The sequence below is a fragment of the Camelus ferus genome, chromosome 2, assembly GCF_009834535.1.
Source record: "Camelus ferus isolate YT-003-E chromosome 2, BCGSAC_Cfer_1.0, whole genome shotgun sequence".
Lineage (NCBI taxonomy): Eukaryota > Metazoa > Chordata > Mammalia > Artiodactyla > Camelidae > Camelus > Camelus ferus.
The window spans coordinates 33,128,957-33,142,927 of record NC_045697.1 but is presented as its reverse complement, the minus strand read 5'-3'; the positions used below and the strand labels follow the sequence as shown (position 1 = coordinate 33,142,927).

The window sequence follows — 13,971 nt, the reverse complement described above, 5'->3', positions numbered from 1 at the left end:
CATATTTTTAAAAAGTTAGCTCCTACAGTCATTGACATTAAGTCTACTCAGAAACATTAGAACAGATATGTTTCTTTCCTGAAATTTGTCACTTAACTTATAGAAATGTATCTGATGTTTTACTTATAAACACTGATTTGTCATGAGCAACAGATCATTGTTGAGGCCTGGCTTTGAAGTTCCATCTGCACTGTCCTAACAGTTTAGTGGGCATCTTCCCCAAGGGTCAAAACCTGGACATTAACATTTGCAGTCTTTATATGATACTTTAAATGAACTATATACAGGGTACAGCTATACAATTTATCACCCAAATTAAGTTATTTGTGAGTGAAAGAGGGGGTGAGTTATTCCAAGACAACAGGCATAAATCAAGATCGTTCTGGGACAATCTGGATGAATGTTTACCTTACATACGAAAAATAGTTTATATTGACTGACTTGATATAGACATAGATTATTTTTTTCTAGCTGTAAAGATGAATTCTTTTCCATAATTCTATGACTTAGCATGCCTTGTCTTTACTTGACCTGTCTCTTAGTTATCATCAGTTTAAAACTTTTGCTTACTATATTAAGAAGAGCAATACACTCATTAAAGTACTTTTTTGCTTATAATAATTTATTATGTAATCAGATAGATTTGTAAAAGTATAAATAGCTTAGTAAGGCAAAAAACCAACACTGACATGGATGACTCGAAAACCTTCTTTAGTAAAAATTTGCAAGTGTCAATTAAAGACTGTGAGAGCAAAGGCCTCAGAGAGGCGGATGCCAAGATGGGATTAGACATTTAAGAGATATTTGAGAAAAATGCCTGTGCAAGGGACAGGAGTGGAGATGGAAGCAAACAGAGAGAGCCTTCAGATAATGATGGAGGTCTGACCCCCTGTGAAAGTACAGGGGAAAGAAGAAATTTGGGTCAAAAGAGTCTCAGGCTATAGAGTTCAAAACAGATTTTGGCCAGGCAAGTGGGAGTCATCCAACACAAGCTGACCTTTAGAGGAGGCCCTAGCCCTGCAGGAGTGGATCAGCACTAGCATTGCAACAATATTCAGTTACTGCCTGAAAGCAGCCTGGGGGAGCTTGGATCTGGTGCAGACACAGGGCTGGTCCCGAGGGCCAGCAGCTGGGCTGTCAGTCAACCACGTTCCCTCCCTGGGAGAACAGAGTGGCAACTTTTTAGGGCTGCCACTTTTGTTTTCTTGGCAGAGTAGAAAGCCCTGCCTTTCTCTATAAAAGGCTCTACTGAATTACTTATTTTGTATAATTAGAAATTTATTTCAGGGCACTATCTGGTGTGTAGGAAGAAGTAGTTCATTTCTAGATAGAAATTATTGTCAGATTAACTCCTTTTCATGTACTTACATTACAAAATTATGCAGAAGTTATAGTATACAATTAATATACAGAAAAAAATTAAACTTTTTATAGCTCTACTAGCATAGAATACTTATTATATTCATTATGCTGCTTTCCTGTTAAATCTTTAGTCGTTTTATACCTAGGTTTTTATAAAAGCCAATTGTTATGTGTGGTTTTTTTATATAACATTACATTATGAAAATAATTTCATATTTTATAGACTCTTCACAATCACCAACTGGATGGATGCATCCATTATGTCATATGGATGCAGCACAATTTGCTTAAAATACTCTTATTGTTTAAAATTTGTGCTATTATAGATAACACTGTGATAAGCATCTTTGCACATGATGGTTTTCTGTATCACACGAATAGTTTTCTCTTTTATTAGAAAATAAAATCATCCAGATCAGGAATGCAATTTTCTTTGTCTCTTTGTTTTCAGCAATTAGCACATTTGTCGTACACGGTATTTCTTCTATAAATGAATTAAAGCATTGGACTGAAGTTTGAGCACAGACATTAGAAAATCTTTTTCATCAGAGAGAGCGTGTGTGTGATTCCTTAAGATTATTGTTCTAACTTAAAACTCAAAAGCAGAGACTAAGCTTCCAACCTATGCCCCTACTACTTACTTATCAGAAGTGTTGCTGTATTCTTATAAATTAGAAAACTCAAAATCCAACCACTCTGGATTGTTTAATAAAGATAAAATGATACTATGGAAACCTCAAAAAAAAGAAAATGAGTCTCTAAACTAAGTCAACCTTATTTTAAATCCTGGCTCTATTACTTAATAGTGTGGATCCTAGAGACCCTATAAATCTATTTTTTCTCTTCTGTAAGATAGGAATAGTCATATTTATTTCATCAGATTACTGTGGATCAAATGACATGACAATACAGAAAAAAGCTGTCACACCGTTCCTGAAACATGGCAGGAACTTAATGGTGCATTCTAGGCACTCAACAGCTGATAACAACAATAAAAAGCATACATCAGTAAAATAAACAATTAGTGAAATTATACACTGAGGAGTCTATGTATTTCCAGTAATGATAAAATTATACTTATTCAGATTATTTGAAAGAAGTGCTTGAGAATGAGTCCAGAAATTTCCAGAGCATTATCTAAGAAAATATGGTATATATGATAGATACACAAGTTTATACTGTATAGCACAGGGAACCATATTTGATATCTTGTAGTAGCTTATGGTGAAAAAGAATATGGAAATTAATATATGTATATTCATGTATGACTGAAGCAATGTGCTGTACATCAGAAATTGACACATTGTAAACTGACTATATTTCAATTAAAAAAGAAAAAGAAAATGATACATTTTTTCCCGAAATGAGTGTTCACTCAGCATATATAAATGTTACCAAATCTTCTAGCCTGTGAAACACAGTGAGACATCATACGCTATATGACATACTAAATTTTTAAATCATGACAAGCGATATATAATACCAATATGATAACTACTGAAGGTAATTTAGAAAGTGTGGAGAAAAATGTAGAAATGTTACCTATAATAAAATTTCCTTTCTGTTATTACCCAGAAGGAGGAACGTAAGCTTTGTAATATCACTGAGGTCAATTTTCATATTAGCTCTGAGCCAGCTGGGAAAAGGGTAATGTAAATCACTATGAGCATGGGCTTTTTGGATTACCAAGTTGTTGCTACATTAAAAAATAAGAAAAGCTTTTATTTTTTCTGGGAACTTCTATTTGACTACAATCATATTTCAAAGAAAAACCAAGTTCTTATATGTGCAGTATTCTGCCTCTATCCATCAGATGTTTTATTCTATAAAACTGGGATTTAAAGCTAAATAGATGACCTAAAATTTTGGTTGTTGACAATATCTCAGCAATTCTAATTAAGTAAAATATTCCTGAAGGACACACCAGCAGGGATTCTTAATACTTCAATACTTTAAATGCTTTAGTTTATAAATGAATGTATGTATGTACTTATGTATACATTTTATTGAGAGAAAAGAAGGAGTTATTTGAAGGAAATTATATTACTATATTTCAATAGTATATTCGTTTTGAAGTTAAATACAGTAAAACAATTAATATAAATGAGTAAGTACTTCATTAAAAATCTGTTAACTGAATGTACCCCAGGAATTCATATAGGGATAAAATGTGCACACTGTGGTAACAAACTACCCCCAAGTCTCAGTGGCTTACAACACCGAGTGTTTTTGCTTAGGCTATGTGTCCATTGTAGGTCAGTGGTGTCTCTGTTCATGTTGCCTTCGCTCTGGAAGTGAAGTAGTGGAGTGGTAGCCTCTGAGTATGGCTGGTCTTCTGGCAGGAGAAGTGGGATATGGTGACTCACTCACTGACAATAAATCTTCTGTTTCGTAGTGATGCATGTTACATATATTCCATTAGCCAAAGCAAATGCACGCCAAACCAGAGTTTAGGAGGGATGTATAATCCTCTTGCAGAAAGGAGTATTTCAGGTCACATGACCAAGTGAGAAGTCCATGGGGTGAAAAGTATAATTCTCTAACAGGAGGAAGAGGAGAAATACTGAGAAGACTAATGCACTCAATTATGCTTTAATAATAACTATCAATACAATTATTGTGAAGACGAAATGAGGTAAAAATACTTTAAAAGTTAAGCTTTAATTTACAATTTTAATTTATACTCTTCAAAAGGATAAAGAAGGTGGACGTTAACTAAGCTTACTGTGATAATCATTTTGCTATGTATACATGTATCAAATCATTGTGTTGCACACCTTGAACATATATACAATGTTATATGCCAATTAAATCTCAATCAAACTGGAAAAGAATTTAAAAGAATAAAGGAGGGGAAGGCTGCATTAGGTAAGACACTTAGGTCCAAAGTAAAAGAGATCTGAGTGAATAGTGTAGAAATATCAGTTAAGGTTAATGAGATAAACTTGGATATCTTCTGTTGGAGGGAAGCCCATCTCTGAAATATATGTAAATAAATAATATACATAGATTTACCCGATTTTACCAACACAAAAATTTATATATATTTTTCCACTGAAGGACTAAGATTTAGTAAAGCTGGCTGTGTGAAGTCTAGGATGATGTCATTCAAATAAAGATGGGGTTGCTTATGGGTAGTAAAGAGAGGAGTAGTTTGCTACTTTTGATGAATTGTAGATGAATATCTATATTACTGCATGTTTCTACCACACTTCATAAGTTAAGCTTGTTAAACACACAGGTGTAGCAGGAAGAGTTAGCTGGAGGATCAGAATCTGATTCTTAGTTTTGCACATAAGTAAGTTTGTGCTTTGGTTAGTTCCTTATTGACTTCAGTTTTCTCATTTACAAAATAAAGGCAGTGGGTTATTTGAGTCTAATTTCTAGTCCTAAAATGTGATAATTATTCTCTTGAGAGCACAGAGATTGAGTTGTCCATCCACTCATGATTTGATAATAAGATACTCTTTGACAAAGTTCTTGGAATAGATGTCTGAGTTCTTCTGACTTAAAAGGAAGAAACATAGATGTGTTCAACAACTCTTCCTCTTTTCTTCAAATCCTGCTTCACTTATCTTTCCTTAAGTCTTCTTTTCTACACATGCATTTTAAAATACATTTTACCAGACTGATTATTGCAACATTTCTTGTATTTATTTATCTTTTAATTTTTACTTTTGAGTGTGATGGTTTAGAGTCATTACACATGTTGTGCAGGTTGTGTACTGCTCAAACCTAGTGCCACTAACATTATCAGTGCATAATCTCTCTGGCCTTTAATGACTATTGTAGGGGTGGCTAACATTTATTTTATCATATTAATATTATATTACTTTTCCTTTCAACAAATTCTTCATTTTTGAATATTATTATATCATAACAGCTCATATGATGAATGTGTTCATCTTACTGAACTTGAAATATTTCTAATACTTTTTCCCTCTTATTACTCCCTTATACAATTATAATAATCTTAAACTATTTTTTAGATACATTCTTTGGTTGAACTTTCTATCAAACAAATTTTTCTTTGAATTCTTTAGTGTTGATAAAGCAGATGATGAAGATGATGAGGATTTAACAGTCAACAAAACTTGGGTCTTGGCACCAAAGATTCATGAAGGAGATATAACACAAATTCTCAACTCATTGCTTCAAGGCTATGACAATAAACTTCGCCCAGATATAGGAGGTAAGTCTGAGGAACCCTTCTGGCATTTTGGTGACTATGAAAGCCACATTTACTGATGTTACTTTGCAAATAATGATATTTTATCCATTTTCAAAATTACATGTCTTTTTAATGACATGTTGCACTAAGACAGAGATCAATGTTGATAGTCCTGGTTTGTTTCTGATACTGGGGAAAGCAATCTATATTTCACTGTTAATTATGATGTTTGCTGTAGGCATTCTCTCTCTCTTTTTTTTTTTTTAAGATTCTCTTTGTAGTTTCTTTCTCTTCTTATTTTGCTAGGGTTCTTTTTAGCTCCCCAATGTTTCAGATGATTTCTGTGCATCTATTGAAACAATTATATTGATTATATCTTGCCCTTTAGTCTACTTATTGTTTGTTCTATAACTAACTTTGACTGATTTTTTAAAACTTAAACCAAGTTTGCATTTCTGTACTAAATGTAACTTGGTTGTGACATGGTAATATTTTTAAAGTATCACTAGATTCAATTTGATAATATTTTGTTTTGGAATTTTACATCTATATTTGTAATGGGCATTAGCCAGTTACTTAACTTTCTGTAATGTCTTTTTCAGTTTTGGAATCAAGATAATGCTAGCATATACAAATGAATTATGTTTTCCCTTTCTTCTCATCTCTGAAAGTGTTATCTAAAATGGATACTATTTCTTCCTTAAATATTTGGAAGAATTATTTGGTGAAGTCACTTTGGCCTAGAGTTTGCGTTTGGGGAAAATTTTTTTAACATTACAATTACTTTAATAGTCAGTTTTGGGTTATTATGAAAGAATTGAAATTTTCAAATTTATTAGTGCTAAATTATTTCATAGTACCTTTTGTGATTTTTTTAATCACCCTTAGGATCTGAGGGTTTTTTCCCCTTTGCCATTCCTGCTATTAGTAATCTATTCTTTCATTTATGAATAAAACTTAAAGGACTTTAACATTTTTCTTAGTTTGTCATAAAATCAAATTTTGACTTTGTCAAATTTTTTATTGAAAGTTTTCCTAAATTTTATTATTTTACACTATTTCATTCATTATATTAATCTATTTTTCTTGCATTTAATATCATTTTCCTATACTGCTTAATTATTTAATTTCAAAATAAAATTTAGATTTAGTAAAATTATGTCTATACATGGAATTTTCATAAACCTTTCAACCATAATGTTGACATTTTACATAATAATAGAACTGTTAGGTAAATCAATACATTAATATTGATACAATACTATTAACTAATATATAGACCTTATTCAAATTATGGCAGATACATCACTAATGTCCTTTTCTTCTGGTTAAGAACTCTAACCAAGATCACGCATTGCATTTTGTCCTCATGTCTCCATACTCTCCTCCAATTTGGTGTAGTTCTCAGCTTTATCTGTTTGTTTATTGAACATGGTACTTTTAAAATGCACTGTCCGGTGGAACAACCCTTAGTTTGTTTCATATTTTCCTTACTGGGCTGCATTCACATACATTTACCAAGAATACCACAAAAGTGACACTTTGTGCTTTCAGTGTAATGTATGAGGAGGTATGTGATGTTTATATATTTTATTGCTGGTGATGTTAACTTTGGTTTAGTGTGATTTTCTTCCAGGTTTGTCCACTGTGAAGTTATTATCTTTCCTTTTTTGATTAATAAATAGGCAATGAGGAGATACTGTCCTGGTAGAAGCTATGCAAGTATTTCTCAGCACACTTTTGCCCATTCAACTAGTCTCCATCAATGATTCTTACCTGAAAGAGTATTACTGTGTGCTGTTTGCCACATGGTAACTCAATATTGTCATCATTCCCTCTACATAAATTAACTGTAATACTACTATCAGGAGGAGCTATGACTTGTCCAAGTATTTATCTATTCACTTTGTCTATTTTGCGTAGACCTCTAGATACATGTTTTATTTTATAGTTTACAATCCTTTACTATCATTATTTATTTTATTGCTCAGAATAAATTTGGCCACTGGTACATCCTATGATTTGACTTCTCTGTCCCTTCACATGTTTTCATCATTTTCTGAGTGTGTCCTAAATTTCCAGCATGAAAGATATTTCAGGCTCATCTTGATCCAGCAATGGAATTCACCATTTCCCCAAGGAACCCTGGTTCCTCTTTTTTTGTAGATTTGTATTCAGAAATCAAGCTCTGGGCACTAGGTGTGTTCATTAATATTGGGTGTCATTGCTTCTTGACCCTCTCAGTGGGCAGAAGGAGAAAATATATGTTCTACCTATACTGGCACCTATATTTCTGTGTCTATCCTTTTGTACATGTATTATAAATCACAAGTCCATATTTATATACCAGTAGCCCTGATTCCAATCCAAAGACAATGGGGTTCATTCTAACTTTCCCTTTTCCTTATTTGTAACTTCTTTTTCCACCAGTGAGACACCTGGCTCATTTACCCATAGTATATTTTCTTATTTGTTAAATTCCAGTAAATACATAAAGTAGTTCTCAATTTTAACACATTATCTATGAAAAATTAACTGGAATAAAGTATTCATGTACAATTATTTTTGTCTTTATCTTTAGAGTAGTAAGCAAAATACTATTTCCTAAAGTTACTCAGGTTAGGTTTTTTTCTTCCCTTTCCCCATTCAGTGTGATTATGTTACCCATTTTTTGAACATTGGTTCGAGTGTTACTGGTTATATTCCACTTTGAGTAGAATTCATTCACACTTACTTTTAGTATTTGTATGGTTTTATTTTGTATATTTAATTCCCTAATGCACTGAAACTTTCTTCCTACATATGGTATAAAGTATGAGTCTAATTTTTATCTTTTTCAAATGGCTTTTCTGTTGACTCAGCATGATTTATTAAAAAGTCAATCTTTGCTTCCATTATTTTAGATGTTGACTTTATCATACATTACATTTCCTTATATACTTTGGTTATTTATGACCTTTCTATTCCATTCGCTTATCTTGCCACCACACTATATTAATAGTAGAGATTCAACAGTATATTGAAACTAAAACATTTAGTATTAATGCATTATAAAACTAGTCCAACCTCATATTTTCATTTTGTTTTGTTTTCCCTTTTCAGTTTTTCTGGCTATTGTATGTCTTAAAAAAAAAGAGAGAGAGAGACAAAGAAGAAAAAAAAGAAAAAGACAATGAAAAATGAAAAAGTTAAAAATAAATTTAAAAATTTAAAAAAACATGATGAGCTTTATTATCAACAAATTTAATTACCACTAAAAAAGACTTGTTGGTATTTTTATTTGTATTGTGTAAAATTTGTAAATTAACTTTGGGAAAACTAACGTCTGTATAACATTGAGTCATCCAACATGGGAACATGGGTTGTCTTTCCAATTCTTCATGTTTATTTTGTGTCTCTCAGGAATATCTTAAAGACTTACTCAAAGATTTATTTTTTTACAGTTTTTAAACTGAATCCTAAGTATTTATTTTTTTCTGCTGTAAATTGTGTTTTCTTAACCATCAAGTTCTCTGATTATTGTTTTCATATATGGATACTACTGATTTATGAATGCTCATTTTATATCTTACTATCTTCCTGTTACTTTACTGATTTTATATTAGTTTAAGCATTGTTTACAGAATACGCTATCATACCACACACAAAAATGTATTTTATTTTTTCTTTACCAATTCATATGCAACTAATTGATGTCTCTAGTCTAAAAGCATTGGATCATAGTATCTAGTATGTCTATGATAATAATGAATAATAGTGAAGATAATGGGTAACTTTGCCTTGTTCAAGTTCTTATGGAAATGACTCTAGTGTTTCTTCATATGCATATTCACATTAAGAAATTATCCATCAATTTGCGTGATTTTGTTTTTAACTTAGGATTTAGTGCTGAAATTTATCAAAGGCTTTTTCAACATTTCTGGAAGTAATTATGAGTTTTATCCTCCTTAAATCTATTAATGTGGTATATAATATTAATTGAAACAATTTGCATCCTGGACTAAAGCCCTCTTGACATGATCTATTATATACTTAATGAGGTGTTGGATTCTACTTGCTAATATATTATTTAGTATTTTGCATTGGTATTTATAAATATCTGTCTTCCATTTTAGTTTTGAGTCCTGTCTTTATCTTTTTAAGCTATTCTTCTTTATATTTGTTTCATGAAAGGGAGTTTTCCTTCATTCTCAGAGGCCTAGCACTTTATCCAGGTGTTAGCATCAGCTGACTTTCGAAAGTTTGGTAGAATTCCATTAGAAATTCATACAGGTCTCATGCTTTTTGGAAATAGTTAATCACTTTCTTTTCTTATGGAAATTGGTTTGTTAGTGCTTTCTGTTCTAACAGGGTGAATTTTGGTAATCTGTATTTCCATAGGAAAAAAGATCATTTTTATCTAGGTTTTCAAGTTTATTTGCAAAGAAGTCTTCAAAGTACCCTCTTAGGATTAAAAATATATATACACTATTTTTTTCTGAGTAAAGTGTGGAATTTAATTCATGTTAATGTATTAATATTTTTTCTTCCAGTTTTATTGAGATATAATTGACACACAGAGCAAGTGTATAGCAGGATGATTTGATTCACTACATCATGAACTGATTATCTCAATAAGTTTAGTGAATATCCATCAGCTCAGATAGATACAATATTGAAGAAATGCAAAAAAAAAGTTATTTTCTTATGATGAGAACTCTTAGAATTTACTATCTTAATGACTTTCATATATAATATCCAGCAGTGTTAATTACATTTATTATGTTGAGTTTTGTAATATCAATACTTTTTTATCTTATAATTGGGAGTTTGTACCTTCCAGCTGCCTTCATCCAATTCCCTTCTCCCCAACACCTTCACTTCTGGTAATCACAAATCCAATCCCTTTTGCATTAATTTGTTTGTTCTACTTGTTTTGAAGTATTTGAAAGTGATATATCTGATAAGGGCTTAATATCCAAAATATACAAAGAACTTATACAACTCAACATCAGAAAAGCAAACAACTGATTAAAAAATGGGCACAGGATCTGAATAGCCATTTTCCAAAAAAGTCCTATAGAAGATCAACAGGAACATGAAAAGGTACTCGATATCACTAATCATCAGGGAAATGCAAATCAAAACCATAATGCAATATCACCCCACACCTGTTAATAATGGCTATTATCAAAAGGCAACAAAATAACAAGTGTTAATGAGAACGTGTAGAAAAGGGAACACTCGTGCACTGTTGATGGTAATGTAAATTGATGTGGCCATTATGGAAAACAGTATGGAGATTACTCAAAAAATTAAAAATCAAACTACCAATGATCCAGCAGCCCTGTCCTGGGTATTTTATCCAGAAAAAACAAAAACACTAATTTGAAAAGGTATATGCTTCTGTGTTCATTGCAGCATTTATTTACAATAGCTAAGCTAGAGAAACAACCCAAGTGTTCATCAATAGTTGAATGGATAAAGAAGATGTGATGTAGATATACAGAGAAATACAGCCATAAAAAAGAATGTAATCTTGCCATTTGCGAAAACATGGATGGACTTACAGGGTATTGTGCTAAGTGAAATAAGACAGAGAAAGAAAGTACTGTATGATTTCACTTATGTATAAAATCTAAACAACAAAACAAATGAACAAGCATAACAAAACAGACACAGAGTTGTAGATACAGAGGACAAACAGGCAGTTGCCAGATGGGAGGGAAGTAGAAAGAGGAAAGAAACAGGTGAGGAAGATTAAGAGGTACAAACTTCAGTTGCAAAATAAACATCAGGGTAGGAAATGTACAGGGTAGGGAATACAGTCAATAACTATGTAATATCTTTGCATGGTGACATATTGTAACTAGACTTATCATAGTGATCATTTTGAAATATATAGAAATATCAAATTACTATGTGCTGTAACAAGAACTAACATAGTCTTGTAGATCAGTTATCCTTCAAAGACAATCAAGTGTATTATTCTTGGAACTTAAATAATCTACATATTTGTTGAAAGAGCTATGTTAAAAATCTTATGACTATCAATTTGTCTATTTTTTAAAAGTCCAGTCAGTTTTTGGTTTGTACAAATTGAGACTGTTTTAGGTACATACAAATATAGGACTGTTATACCTTTCTGTTGAAGAGAAGTTTCATATTTGGTTTCTGTTTCATATAATTAAGTCTGACAGTCTTTTTACTTTCAGTGGAGTGGTTAGTACAGACATACTTTAGATAGTTATTGTATATATATTTTAAATCTATTGCTTTTATATTTGTTTTCCGTTTCTCTAATCTGCTTAATCCATTTTATACAAATTTTATTTTTCCTCTATTCTTTCCCTCTTTTGGATTCATCAATTAGTTATGATTTCATTTGCTCTTTACATTATCTTATACATATATATATAATCATTTATCACTTTTAGTGATTAAAATATGCATTCTTTATTAGATTTAATCATACAGGAATAAATTTATTCCAATTTGAGGACCTTATAAGCCATTTACTACATAAACTCTAGTCATCTTTTTTGCAATTATAGTCACATATTTTCATTATATATTTTGAAATTCCAAAAGACACTATTATTATGATTTTAGAATACTCAACAATTCACTTTTACCAAAAAATTACCCTATCTGATATTCTTTCCTTTTTTCAATGTTGTGTTTCCATTTAGAAACATATGTCCTGGAGTTTTCTTTTGGTGAAAGTCTCCTGGCAGTAAGTTATTCCAGTCCTTAAATGAAAATATTCTTCGTGCTGCCCTCATTTTTGAATGATATTTTCAATGGATACAGAAACCCAAGATGGCTGTTACTGCCTTTCTAAACTATAAATAAACATCATACCATCTTCTTGCTTCTATTATTTCTGTTGAAAATCACTTTTAAACATTAATGTTGCTCTTCTAAAGGTAAAATATCTTTTATCTCTGGCTATTTTTAGTTTTTTTTTTTTTTTTGTCTTTAGTTTTCTGCAGTTTTATATAATATCCCTAGACTTTTGTGTTTTGTTTTTGATGTACGTTTGATGAGGATTCACAGGGCTTCTTGAATCTCTCAATTTCTTTGTGACTCCATTGCAGATATGTTTGACATTTTCTCGATCTCCATTGCCTCAAACACTTTTATTTTATTTTCATTATTTCCTACTTTGTGTTTCAGTCTGTTCTTTATTATTGACTTTTTCTGATTTAATAATTCTCACTTGTAGTGTTTATATCTGATTTTTAGAGAAATTTCAGGTATTTTATCAAATTTGCTGTCTTTTCATCTATTTTCTCATATGTATTAATCACAGTTATTTTAAAGTCTTTGATAACCACAATATCTTGATCACATGTGTGACTTTCAAAACTTTTTATTTTTCATTTTATCTCTTGGTTAAAGGTGATTTGCTTCTGTTTCATGGAATTGACTTAATTTTTTATTGAACATATTAAAAATAATGGAGATTCCAGACGATGTTATTTTCCTCCAGAGAGGATTTAATTTTGTTTGAGGAGTCAGGATGAGTTAAGGAATACAAACTTCATTTGGCCAAAATTGGTGTATTTCCTTTCGTAAAACTTTCCTTTCTCCTGGGGCATAGCCATTTGAAATGTCTCAACTGATAACCTAAGATTTGAACCAGGAATTCCCCTCCCTGCTGGCCCCAGACATCCCTGAAATAGCTGAAATCCTCACATATTACTTTAGAGTTCAGTAGCTGATTTATATTTGTTTTCTCAGTATTGCACGATGTAAATACACAATTTAAGAATTAGTAAATGCCTTAAGGGCAAGCTGCCTGTAGAGTGTCTGGTTTAATTTCCTGTGTTTTCCTTTGTCCCAGGGAAGTCCTAGTTGTCTTGATAGACATTCACTCCAATTTTTGTCCCTTCAGTCCAATGAGAAAGGTACAAGCTCTAAGCCACTTTGCTTTGTTTAGACACTATTTCTGTGCAGTGAAACAACAAATGCACCAAGGGGAAGAAGTGGCCAAAGAATAGTGTAGAACTCACATCACTGCAATTTTTATTTTTCCCAGGAAATTGTTGCATCAAATCCTGACTGTCTTAGCTGCAATGTGATTCCTTCAATGGTCTCCATTTTTACATTAAATTAATTTATAGTTTTATTTAAATAAACTTATAGTTGTTTTTATTGAGATGGTTAATTTGATACCAGTTACTTATCACATGAAGAAGTATAAATCCATATACTTCCATTTCACTCATCATATTTTACTATTATTACTTGACACTCTCTTTTCCTTCAATTAATGTTAGTTCCCAGAAAGCAGAAATCACTCTACTCCTAGTTGCTAATACGATGCCTGAAACATAAACTCTGTTCACTTAATATTAACTGAATGAATATTTTCTGAATAGAACCCAGTGTGTAAAATCTTTTTTATTTCATGGGTAGGTATTTTGACAGTTGCTCTTCTTCATGAATTTAGC

At 31.5% G+C, this 13,971-nt stretch overlaps 1 protein-coding gene across 1 annotated transcript in view; it reads left to right on the top strand.

Moving 5' to 3' along the window:
• The window catches only part of GABRG1 (gamma-aminobutyric acid type A receptor subunit gamma1), a 65,249-nt gene that overhangs the window by 10,205 nt on the left and 41,073 nt on the right, over window positions 1-13,971 (top strand). Inside the window, exon 2 of the mRNA XM_006183377.2 lies at window positions 5,406-5,554. Coding sequence (XP_006183439.1) covers window positions 5,406-5,554 — 149 coding nt within the window. The remainder of the gene's footprint in view (window positions 1-5,405; window positions 5,555-13,971) is intronic.